General features: G+C 43.1%; 1 protein-coding gene across 5 annotated transcripts in view; it reads right to left on the bottom strand.

The window, feature by feature from the left end:
- Positions 1-1,727: 1,727 nt before the first annotated feature.
- The window catches only part of nbr1b (NBR1 autophagy cargo receptor b), a 36,770-nt gene continuing 26,180 nt past the window's right edge, over positions 1,728-12,317 (bottom strand). For 2 of the 5 annotated variants that reach the window (XM_035995040.1, XM_035995056.1), the window contains 6 exons: positions 8,337-8,547; positions 6,725-6,970; positions 5,720-5,805; positions 4,496-4,574; positions 3,168-3,261; positions 1,728-1,996 (listed from right to left, as the gene is read on the bottom strand). In XM_035995040.1, the coding sequence (XP_035850933.1) occupies positions 1,823-1,996; positions 3,168-3,261; positions 4,496-4,574; positions 5,720-5,805; positions 6,725-6,970; positions 8,337-8,547 (890 nt within the window). In that variant the 3' untranslated portion in view covers positions 1,728-1,822. Of the gene's footprint in view, positions 1,997-3,167; positions 3,262-4,495; positions 4,575-5,053; positions 5,120-5,719; positions 5,806-6,724; positions 6,971-8,336; positions 8,548-9,227; positions 9,504-12,317 lie in introns of those variants that run through there. The other 3 variants (XM_035995037.1, XR_004895822.1, XR_004895823.1) reach the window with 3 other exon arrangements.

The raw sequence follows: 12,317 nt of genomic DNA, 5'->3' as shown, positions 1-12,317 counted from the left end.
AACGTACCCCCATCTGACTCGACTACGTACAGTCACTTTAAGCAGTCATTTGTCTCTCTGATGTTAAAGGAAGAGAATTACAGTGAACAAAATATCAGGAAAGTCTGCATTTTCAACATCTTTAACCTCAGTACCCTTCAAATAAATTGTTAAGTGGATCATCTAAGGTTTCTTTAATACCTGTAATTTGGTATATTTAGTTCGGACCCAACAACAAAAACAACAACAACATTGTTGTGTTTTATTTGTGGTCCGTTGTTACAAATGAACCAACATGAAGTAATTTGGACTGACACGTAACTCATTCATTGGACAGTTCTGGTGATGTCATCCTGCATCACCAGCACTGGACCCATTTAAATGATGACAAACGGTAGAGATGCTGCAGTAGATCACACACACGATACACGTCAGCACACGAGCGCAGGCGTCAACACTTGGGCTTCCCGTCCCTCATTGCAGCCGAAGACTTTATACCGTGATAAATCGCCAATAAAGGACTCTAATCCACAAACTACACAACTGGACATGTTCCAGATGCAATATGATCCAAAACTGGGGAGAAATTATTAACATCGGCAACCGAGAGTGCATGTAAAACATAAACACTGCAGTAACGTCTGTTGACTGGTGTTGAAGCCCAAGTGATGACGCCTGCGCAGTATGTTCGTGTTGGCGTCAGCACGTGTATCTATCAGTAGAAATAAGGTTCTTCAAGGCTAACTACAGTTATTTAAACCTGGACCCTATTTGTCCTATGTGTTTGTGTGTAAGTGACTGATAGGAACAACAATCTTTGAAACGGGTCCAGAATTAAGCACAAACGCTGTAACTGGCAGCCACAGACCGGGCTGCAATGTAACCCTATGGGGCAAATGTGCATCGTCAATTTGGTCCACTAAAAGTGCTCATTTTGCCGCTGACAGACAGATTAATATTCTAAGTGTCTGACAACATTATAGAAAGGATCCCTACAGAGATAGACCTTTTTGAAAGCTCTTTGAGAACTTTTTGTTTAACCAGAAACAGCTCTGAAGTCACTAGCGCTAAACCCACCAGACTCCATTTAAAAAAACAATACTTTTAGCGTGTATAGAACCAACGTATTTTCACATGTAAATCGGTAAACTATGTGTTCATTTCAAACCAAACTAGAGTTGTGATGGTTGGAAAAGTGGAAAGACGACCCAAAACGGCTTTTCATAGTTTTTATAGTTATAAAATTACTGTTTATTTACATGGAGTCTGGTGGCTTTAGCGAACGCAATTTCGCGCAGGTTTTTATGTTTAAAAAAAAAAAGGATCTTACTCTTTAAGAGAAAGGTCGACCGTCATCCATGTCTCAAGTAAAGGGGCAAAGCAGGAATGTGCTATGTGTAGCATTTCTATGGCAAAAAAATCAAAACCATGATTATTTTGATGTAGTCCTAATTTTGGGAAATGCTACACATAGCTCCTTAGAGATTTTAAGAACATGTCTCTTTCTTCATCTCTCTTAAATTCCTATGCAAAGCAGCTGCCCTGCCACTATCAAGACCTAAGCTGATAATACTACAGACAGTGGGTGTTGGATGCTCTAGTACAATTACCCAAAGAATTTGCTGGAATGTCTCCTTATATGGTCATATAGAAGATTGATCTCCAACCAACTGGACAAATCAGAGGAGAGATGGCCGAATGGTAGATGAGCAGAAAAGAATTTCTCTCCTCCGGTCTTTCCTCCTCTCTTCATCCATGATTTCTTGTTTCATCTCCTTCTCTCTTCTTTTCTCCGCTTCCTGCTCGTCTTCCTCTCTCTCTCTCTCTCTGTCTTTCTCTCTCATCAGTAGCGTGTGGAGTACCAGTCATTGTCAGTCATCTGAACCAGCTCGTTGACCACGTCCAGCAGGTTGTAGTTGTATTTCTTCAGCAGCCGCTGGTTCAGCGGCCGATCCCCAAAACCCATCTCCACCAGCACGGCCATCATGGTGTCCTGAGTGGACGCGTCCACTGGAGGCTGCATAGAAACGACATCTAATCAGTCCATGATACCTGCTACTGATTTTATAAAACCAAATGTCCCGGCAACATTTGACCAGACCAAGTTAACAAATGACCATTCGCTAAACCCCTCCCCTGAACAGCGCCTGTCCAATCAGGCAGGCCTGGCTATGGATTTCTCCACACGTTGGAGCTGTGTGGCTGTAGTTACAGAGATACTATGTATACGAAGATGGTGGTCTGTTCTTTTAACCTCTTCTAAACCACAAATATAAAAGGTTATGCGAAAGAAACCCTGTTTACCACTAACATATCCACTGTGTAGTGTAGTGTATAGGATTGGGCATCGAGAAGCAGTTCCAACTGGGAATCGTTTCAAACATTACGATCCCAATGGAATCCTTTTTTTAATTGGAATTGTTTGGGAATCGTTTGGAACTTTTGGTATCAAATCCGATCATAGGTTCCAAATGTAACACGCGCAAGTTTGGGTTTCCATAATGACAATGGTACTTCCAGGTGCTTGTTGTGTTGCAGCCGTGGAGCACAGTAAGCGGCGCTCTGACGCGTGGCTTTATTTTACATTGAACAAGCGGTAAAACTGTAAATCACAATTGAATCCAAAAAAATAAATGTTCCTCTTATCTGTGAAATAAGCATGTGACTCGTTTCAACTCCACCCATCGATGAATCGGAATCAAGAAGCGAAAAGAACCGGAAATGGAAAGAAAGAATCAGGATTGGAATCAGAACTGTTAAAATCAAAACGACACCCAACCCTAACTGTGTAGTGCCGAAAGCCCGTCCTGTATGCTATTTTATCAGACATTAGGCAGCTCTGTCCTGCTCTATTGAATGTGGGAAAGTTTATACTCCAGCAAGCCCAGCCACTCGTTTTCGAGACAGAGTTATGTGCACCAAAGTGCTCCAAAAATATGTAAATGTCACCCTGGAGACATTTTTGTTAGATGCCATGAGCACAGTTATCCATAATTTACAGAAGGAGGAAAATATTGTATAGGGAAAATTGGATTGGCCTTGGTAATGGCAGATATCGAATATTAAAGGATTTTGGAACAAAAAAAAACTTGATTAGGACAGCCCTAGTTTTAGTACTTTAAGAGGAGCGTGAACTACTTAACAGCATGAGGAATGACGTAAGATGTAGATATAAAGTGCTAGCTGACCTGTGTGGGGCCTTGTCCTGTGAACAGAGCCTTGTAGGCGGAAGCAGCTACTGACAGAGCTCCTTTCACCAGGCCGCTGGTGATGCCTGGGTGCCTGAGAAGGGACAAAAAATAAGTTACACTTCAGGGTTCAACGTTAAGGTTTTTTACATACGGTCGGGTGAAGTGAAAAAACTTCTTCTTGCCCCAAGGCCATTTTTACTGGAACCCTATACAAATTGTTGTTTTTTTCCCCGGAAAAAAACATCAAAAGCGTCAGGAGGGAAAAAATGGTCAAAAAGCATCAAAAATCTTTACAAAAATATCAAAGTAAGTCAACATTTTTTTTTTTTTTAAATCGTCAAAAGCGTCGAAAAGAACTGTGAAAACCCTTCTGAAAAAGCCATTAAAAAAACCCGTCAAATGTAAAAAAAAAAAAAAAAAAGTCAAAAGCATCAAGCACCAACTCAATTCTTGATTGGCCAACGGCACATTCAAATCATCAACAAGCGTTCTCCGACGGGGACAAGAGAACAATAACGTCATTTATGATACTACAGAAATAACGATGTATTGAATTATAAAAGCTGAATTTCTGCAAATGTTTTGGCATCAAGCTTAACTTTGGTTGAACTTTGACACGTGCATTTACACCATTTAATGACACCCTGACAGTGCAGACCTTTTAAGCTAACACAGATGATTAGCTGTGTTAGCTTCCTCTTTTTAGTAACCTCCTATGAACTAATGCTCCTCAGAAGAAGAATGATTTGCAGACAGCTGAGAGAAAAGAGTCAATGTTACAAATACTTAAAAAATTTACATAAAAAAATTGTGTGAATGTCTCATTAGCAACAGTGCTAATGAGCTTGCTAACTGACAGTTGGCAAGCAGTTAGCAAGCGTGCCAGCTCAGATAAAAATCTTGAATCAAATGATGTACAAAACGGAGAAATGCCAAGGGGGGTGTGTGTGGTGTGTGGTGTGTGTGTGTGTGTGTGTGTGTGTGTGTGTGTGTGTGTGTGTGTGTGTGTAACAGTAACAGTCAGAAGCTCTGGAGCTTTTGTGACAGACTAGCACTAGCGTTTTCCAGCTAGCTAGCTAGCTAGCTAGCAGTTAGTGGTTAGCTCACCAGCTACAATAGTAACCACCATCAAGCTTTTGGAACTAAATCTCGTGCCGTACCATTTTCTGGAATGAGCAGGTCTTTATGCAGCACACGTTTTACTTGAGACAGGTTTTAGTAAGCTAGGGGGCTTGATGCAGCCAGCAGAACATTATGTGTCCTTTATATAAACTGCTGATACTCTTCTATATATGCTGGTTTGACTTTGAATGAGTGTGTTAGACCTGGGGTCCTCCGGGTTGTCATCCTCTGTGTCTTCAGTAGCTTCAGTATCATCTGTCTGAGTTTGTTCAGGACCGGAGGCTGAGGGACAACACAACATCAGAATCAGAAAGGAGTTTATTGCCACAGTAAGTTGCATATATGTGGAATTTGCCTTGGTGATTGGTGCATACACACACAAACAAAATAAGGAATAAACAACAAATACAGTAACAGAAACAAATAAATACAAAATATACAAATAGTTGTTTAGTACAAGAAAAAGGAGGCAGAATGGGTTATATAGCATCACATCGCATTATCTCCGACTCCATCATACATCTATCCAGTTTCAAAAATAAAACATACATTCATTCACATCTGTATGTCTCAACATCTATGACACATGCAGTCAGTATCAGCATGTATAGGAAGAAGTGTTCGAGAGTTTTTGCTAGATTTTATACATTTGATCCGGTTAGTTTTGGTTTCACATTGCAATGATGCGAGCGCAATAAATAACTATACATGACATACCTACGTCCTGTCGCCATCACCTACGTGCGTTTGCCTATACTTGCCATTGTTTGGTTTGTAGACGTGCGTGCGTCTGATGTTGGCGTGTTGTCAACTTGGCGGGTAGCCTTCTATCACCGTTTGAATATAGGGAGAAAAATTAATGGACAGATTAATTTAGTTGCCCATTTAACAATACTATTATGGCATTACTACCAGTAGCATTTTTGTGTACTGCTGCTTCTGCAGCAGTGTCTTGGTCTTCAGGTAGCACTGCTCCCCCGTCCTCTCGGAAAAGAACTGAAAAGTGTAAAATCTTTGTGAATTTCTTTCCAACGGACTCTTTATTAAGTCATCGGGCCAAAATTTCTATTAAACATTTGGTCTCCTCTCCCCTTGTGCTCCTCATTTTGTTTTTATTGCGTTGTTTTTTTTTCTTCTTTTTACGGTTCTGACGATGGCAGAACTTCCTGTAGTTGGTCCGAAAGTCCAAACTACCCTAAAGAAGATCTACACACTACGACGACCCTAAGCATGGTTCAATTTGATCTTGACCAAGACCACCTCTTATCGTCAGACAAAGGTTCGGCTGTTTGGTCCGGGGGAGGTCTCACACCTGTAATTTGGGTTCAGATCAAACTGAAAAGTCAGAAAGTCCGGATAAAAGGAGGTAGGTGTGAAAGGGCCCTAGTCTTGTTATTTCACTGGCAGTGATACATCGATGTGCTTACCATCCTCAGTTTGGTACAGCTCAGAGCCCTCTGCTCCCTCCTCGGCAGCATCAGGGTCAACATCTGGTTCTCCACTGCTCCCTGGACTGCACGACATCAAGAGCAAGGCATGTTTCAAGCATTTACAACCAGTTGGACAAACACTGTGCACCCCTAGTGTGGATCAACGGAAGTACCTTCCCAGGATAAAGCCCCTCCCCTTCCTCTCTCTGTGTGTTGCTGTTCTCAAACTCCGTTCGTTTTGGAAACAACCGCAAACTTCGAGCTAGCGAGCTACACGCTAAAAAAAATGTTTTTGTTTTTTTTGAAGAAAATTTGGATGGTGCAACAAGGCCAGCCTGCTTGGATCTTTCGGAGAATGATTGTAAAGATTTACAAAGTATATGTTTACGGTTTTTCCTCTCTAACTGGGACCGACTGGTGGGATTGCTCTGACCAAAGTACTCACGGCCATACACTGGTATGAGCCAATGAGGTTTAACTATGTATCCAGCTAATTTAAATAGCTCACGTTATTGTATTGTGTCAACAGTTAACTTCATTTAATAGTGTATGTGGAGTTTTCTGTTGCAATGTGCAAATGTTCCACCAAAACTACTTCCTTGCAGAGTCTATTTTGCAGAGGCACCATTCCTCAAGATGAGAGCAATGCTGCAACCAAATTTCGTGATTATCAAAGGAACTTTCTGAGTGTGATTGGGTCCAAAGCTAATATGACATGACTCTGTTGTCATACTGATCAAATGAGTGCTGTGGACATGTACATATGTACTTAATTTATCAAGACAACAGGTAAAAACGGAAGTAGTAATGTGTTTGCTTAACAGCAAATTAAAATGGGAGCGGATCAGAGAACAAGGAGGCTTGTTATTATAATAGGATGGATACATACTTATGAAATAAGAGGGAATTAGAAGTAACGGCATGGTCTTCAGTGTTAGCCTGTTTGACATAAAGGCCTGCAGTACATTGCTGCTGTGCTTGTATCCCATCCTCCACACTGACCTTGGTGTGACGGTGGGCGGTGCCACCACTTCAGGAGTCAACGGCTCATCGTCCAGCGTCTGAGACGTACAAAGCATGTCGTTGGCGCTGCTGGCGCCCGACACCCCCATCCCCGAAGCCGCCGTGGCTTCATCTGCCTCACCCAGCTCCCCCTCTGAGGGGGAAGTGCCCGGGTGGTCGGGAGATGGGGTTTCTGGGTCTGTGGGGGTCTTGGCTGGGATGTCCCCGGGCTGGGACAAAGCAGAGCTGCAATGGGACAAGGAATTGGGAGTTAAAGGGAATGTGACAACTGTTGCTATAGACCTTTTCAATGGAATTCCATTGCTAGGCAACAACCTGGCCCCTTGTTAACTTCCTGTCAGTTGATGCCATTCACATATACTGCAACAGGAAATCAACGTGGGTCCATTTAGAATGTTTATGTTTACATCTGTGAAAAGGTCTTAGAGGTTTTTTACCTAGGCCGTTTTGGAAACAGCCTACTATACTAGCGGTACGTACTGATTTGGCCAAAATGTAGCATGTAGTATGCAGTATGTAAACAAAAGCAAAAATATACCAAAAATACCCGGATGTCGTACTGATTCAGAATAAAATCTCCAGCATGCATCGGACCAGACTACCTCGCTTACTGTATCCCACAATGCAAATGCGCTGGAACAACTGTAACCAACAACTGGAAACTTTTTTACTATTTTCGTCTGCTGTTTCAACATTGAATTCACTTCTGAGATTTTTTTTAAGCGAGAAATCAATGTATGGATTTTGAATATGGACAGTTTTATGAAAATGTATGGCGTACCACAAACATTTCAGAGTTGAGAAGCTCAGCACAAGCAGACGCGACACCAGCTAGTGGCTGCCCAAGTCGCTAGCTAGCGTCCGACTCAAAGGCCCCGCTGTGAGCTGGAGCTCTCTCAGGAGACACGTCCCGAGGCTTTATTTTACCCGTTGATGAACCGTTTGCTTAAATAACGGGAACCTTGGTGGTTATCCGCCTTTACAGAGTTTAAATGCTCCATATGACTCAGTTTCACTAAGGGCCACACTGGAAAAAAGAGAATCACATCCAGGCCAGACAGGTTATTGACATGCTTTTTATTTCATTGAAAAAGGAAAATATCTTTGACTGTATTACTGCATGTCGCTTTCTTTGACATCCATTTCTGACATTTTTTTTATTGCTTTCTCAGACGTTTTTGTCGCTTTTTGACATTTGTGTCGCCAAAAAGTCCTAAAAAAGTCAGCAAAAAAAAAAGTTCCTTGAACATGAAAACTCTGCTTCTGGGGGAATTTCTGAGTCTCACAGTGGGTAAAGCTGCCAAATTCTGCTTTGAGTGTCGCGTAATGGCGCACAACTAGGCAGGGCCACAATCTATTGTGAACATAAATTGAAATGCTGGCCGTAACTAAATGGAAATTGAGTGCAGTAGGCAGTGTCGAATACAGCCCTATTCTTAAAAATACGTCTAATCATTGATGTTTTTGTATCATTTATTGTTGCCTGTTTATTGTACATGTAACCATTGTTTGCAGTCACCACAGATTTCCATTGTCTGAACTGAACGTGAGCGGCGCCGGGTGCTGTTCTGCCCAGACGACAGTCCCGTACCTGTACATGGACTCCCCCAGTGGCCGACTGGTGTCAAAGCAGTCAGGGAGGATGATGATGTAATCCTCTGAGGAGGTGGAGGAGGAGCGACTCCTCGTCCGTTCTCTCTTCTCCTCTCCCTCTTTCTCCTTCTCCTCCTCGGGCCCCGTCTCTCTCTCCTCCACCCTGGACTCCGCACACATGTTCTCCATGGGGGACTCCTCACCTTCAACTAAGTTGGGATCAACAAAAAACGGATATGCTTCACAGACTACACAGTAGGCATGGGCCGGTTACCGGTTTCAAGGTATACTGCGGTTTGAAAAAAGTTATGGTTTTAAAACTACTAACATTTTCCGTCATACCATTCCTGCGGTAAGTGCAGTTTAGAAATCCATCTCCCTGCCAGTGTGCAGTGTGTTTCAATGGGAAAAAAAAGTTGTTTTTTACCCAGACATTTCAAAAATAATACATTTTAAAGCTGTACTTGTAATACCGTAATACCGTGAAACCGTGATATTTTTGCTGGAGGTTATCATACCGTCAGAATCTCATACCAGCCCATGCCTACTATACAGGGCACAGCACTCAAAGGACAATTCCGGCGCAAAGTCAAGCTAGGGGTTAATATCAGATGTGTACCCACTTGATCACTCTGGAAGGTCTGGCAATGCGAGACTACTGTTGCATTAAACCATACTTCCTGTTACCACCAGTGCATGTCCTGAGACAAATCGAGTTGAGCCATGTCATCAGATTCATGACTCAAGTCGATCACACACCTCTGCAATAAACTGTCAAATTTAAATGATGTGCTTACTTACACGTGTTTAGCTAAACGCTGCTCATTCTCACATTAAAAAAAATGTTTTTAATCAAGAACATTTGTTACGCTCGGTTTTCTGCTGTCACCTGTGGTTGTGTGCTCCTGCTGTGTGGAGCTGGGCGGAGCGAGGAGCGGGGTCGGTGCTGAGCTGGGGCCGGGTGCCGGGGTCACAGACAGGGGGGTAGGCAGGGAGGATTTCAGCGGGGGAGGGAGGGAAACTTGCAGCGTAGCTGGCGCTTTCAGGGGGTTTTCAGAGGTGCTGGGGCTGCTGTCTGGGCTCTCCTCTGCTTTCACCGTTTTACTCTTCACACAGGAGGAGGAGGAGGAGGAGGAGGAGCCGCCCTGAGCAGCTGGACGCACCACTGAGCACAAACAGGAAGTCCACTGTTAGATACTGTAACTCTGATGCTGGGCTCTTTCAATCACATGCAAACACACGCAGCTGTCGATCTTATTTTTATCTCTAATGCACCTTCAGTTGTGGCACTCACAATTTCATTGTATGGGTCTCTGTGCAAGGACAATAAAGGTTTATCTTATCTTATCAGTTTTTCAGTTGATTGCCTCAACATGGATTTGTAACAGCCCTACTCATTGGGAGAACATTTCATTATTTAAAAAAGCCATATGTCCTGGATAGTGGTGTAACGGACCATAGTTGATGCGTGGTCCGGACAGCGCAACACTCAAGGTTCGGACTACATGTGAACCGTTGCAAAGTTTAACCATAGTGTGTATACCAATAGTGTGTGTGAAATGCATTTTTACTGCCGCTGTTACTTAAAGGTGCTGTAGGTAGGATTGTGAAGATCCAGGATTTAGCCAAAGAATTTGAACATCAACAACTTCTCAGTCCCAGTCTCCTAAGCCCCTCCCCCCACAAGGGAGAATGAATGTGTGTGCAGTAGCAGTGATTAACACGCAGTTAGACAGCCCCCCCCCCCCCCCGGCCATGATTGGTGCATCTGAACAGGGAGCTGTGGATTTTTGCAAATCGCACTACAGGCTGTAGGTGGTACCAGAGAAGCTGGATTTCTTTTAATGACCTGCTTCATGTAGTTCTACTGGAACATGGGGTCAGTTTCAGCAAATATGACAGAAAGTTAGTTTTATAAGTCTTACCTACTGCATCTTTAAAGTAGGCTGATAAATCTCTATTAAGGGTTGTCGTGAAAAGAATCAGGCAACAAAATTGTTAAATGTGCTTATATGGCACCGGTTCCTTAACGAGCGGTATCTAACGCGGATTTCGGAGCCTCATTTCGGTGCCACTTAAATGTCTTCGATGCTCTCTGATGATCCGAAACAGATGTTACAGGCAACAGAAGCATCGCTGCATGTCACGCTAGTGAACACTAACGTTACACTTGCCTACCGTTAGCTAGTAGCTGGATTAAACACAGTTAAAACGCTGACAGCTAAACGGTATAAAGTGTGTCTGTATTTCACTGTAGAGGATTCCAACAGCGGGACCTACAACATTCTGCCGCTAAAGCTATGAGCTAACAGACACAAACTAGCATTGGTCACTGCTGTTGTCAACCTCGTGGTGCACTCAAAGTTACTGTAAAATACCCTTTTCTCATCGTTTTTTGTCGTTTAACCGCAACTTACTGGGGAGAGAAGTAATTATTGTTGAAAGTTAAGGTTATTACATTTTTAATAAATCATTTAAATTCCCCCTTTTTTTGTGCTGATCCAAAAATTGAAAATTGATGTGTGACTCAAAACTGTGATCCGATCCGTGAGTTTTGTGATCCGTTACACCCCTAGTCCTGGACTATACTTGCCCAAATGTATGACCACTCAATGAACAATGAGTTTTTTTAACCAGCCCATGGTACTGGATAGTAGATTGAACCGGATATGTCAGTCACTCAGGCATTCATTAAACTCCTTATGGCGAGAATGTTGAAAATACAAAACTCACAAGATGGTAGGCAATGTATTAAGAGATGTTTAAGGTGGATACAAAAAAAAAGAAAAAAAAAACTTTGGGGTAACACTTGTGGTGAGGTTTTGGTCCTGATGGACGGCAGCCTCCTGCCAGAGGGGAGGGGTTCAGACAGTTTGTGTCTGGGGTGAGAGGGGTCGGCTACAATCTTCCCCACCCGCCTCAGGGTCCTGGAGAGACGGCAGATTGCAGCCAATAACCTTCGTTTTACAAAGCAGGTAAATTCAAAGATGGTGCTGGATAAGTGCTGCTCTACCTCTGCATCTTTGTTTGTCGGCCCCCTGCTGCATCACTGCGGTGACCTCACTACTAGGGTTGGGCATCGTCTTGATCTTAACAATTCTGAATCGAATTCTGATTCCTCCTTTTGGTTCGGGCTCTCATCGATTCTCCATTTCCGATTCTTTGAGGCGTGGAGTTGAAACGTGGCACATGCTTATTTCACAGATTATCACAGATAAGAGGAACATTGTATTTAGGCTACCAAAACAATCTCTTTCCCCGTCTTCCCCGGCATCGTTTCAAGAATATTAGCGTCCGAACGGATCCATTTCTAAATGACTCAACACGCTACTTCATATTTCAGGCCTATAGGTGCCGCTGTTTCTGCTACAGAAATTCACCAAAAAACAGAGAAGAGGCGGAGCATGCGCATAAAGCTTGCGCGCTGTATATAAACAGTATATTTTGCCCTGGTAACCCTAATAGGCTCAATATCTTCTCCAGCAGGAACACAAGCATGTAGTCCGCCATATTTGTTGTTATGAGACGTCGTCGCGGGATAAGAGGTCGAAGGCTGGAGGTCGAGGGGTGTGGCGATGACATCATCGATACGCAAGTATGCCGTCCAAACGAAGTCGCAAGGGCGGCGTTTTCGAATTTTTTCAACCTGGGACCAGGTTTCAAAAAAGTGCGTCTTCAGACATGTGCGTTTGCACCAAAAAGCATTTCCATGTGGATGACCCCTCAGATTTAATGAGGGTTTACAGTTTTACCAGGCTTTTCAAAGTCAAATAAAGCCTGCTTACTGTGCTCCCTGGCTGCAACACAACAAGCGCCTGGAAGTACGGCGGCAGCTACGAAAAACCAAAAATTCCATAACGGATTCAAATTTTCCAAACGTTTCCAATTAAGGAACGATTGCAGGTAGGAACCGGTTCTCGATGCCCAACCCTACTCACTACTGTAAACATTTTTTTTTAAATCAAAATCTTTTTATGTA

Source organism: Sander lucioperca, chromosome 2 (genome assembly GCF_008315115.2).
Source record: "Sander lucioperca isolate FBNREF2018 chromosome 2, SLUC_FBN_1.2, whole genome shotgun sequence".
Lineage (NCBI taxonomy): Eukaryota > Metazoa > Chordata > Actinopteri > Perciformes > Percidae > Sander > Sander lucioperca.
This window is presented reverse-complemented; position numbering and strand designations above follow the sequence as displayed.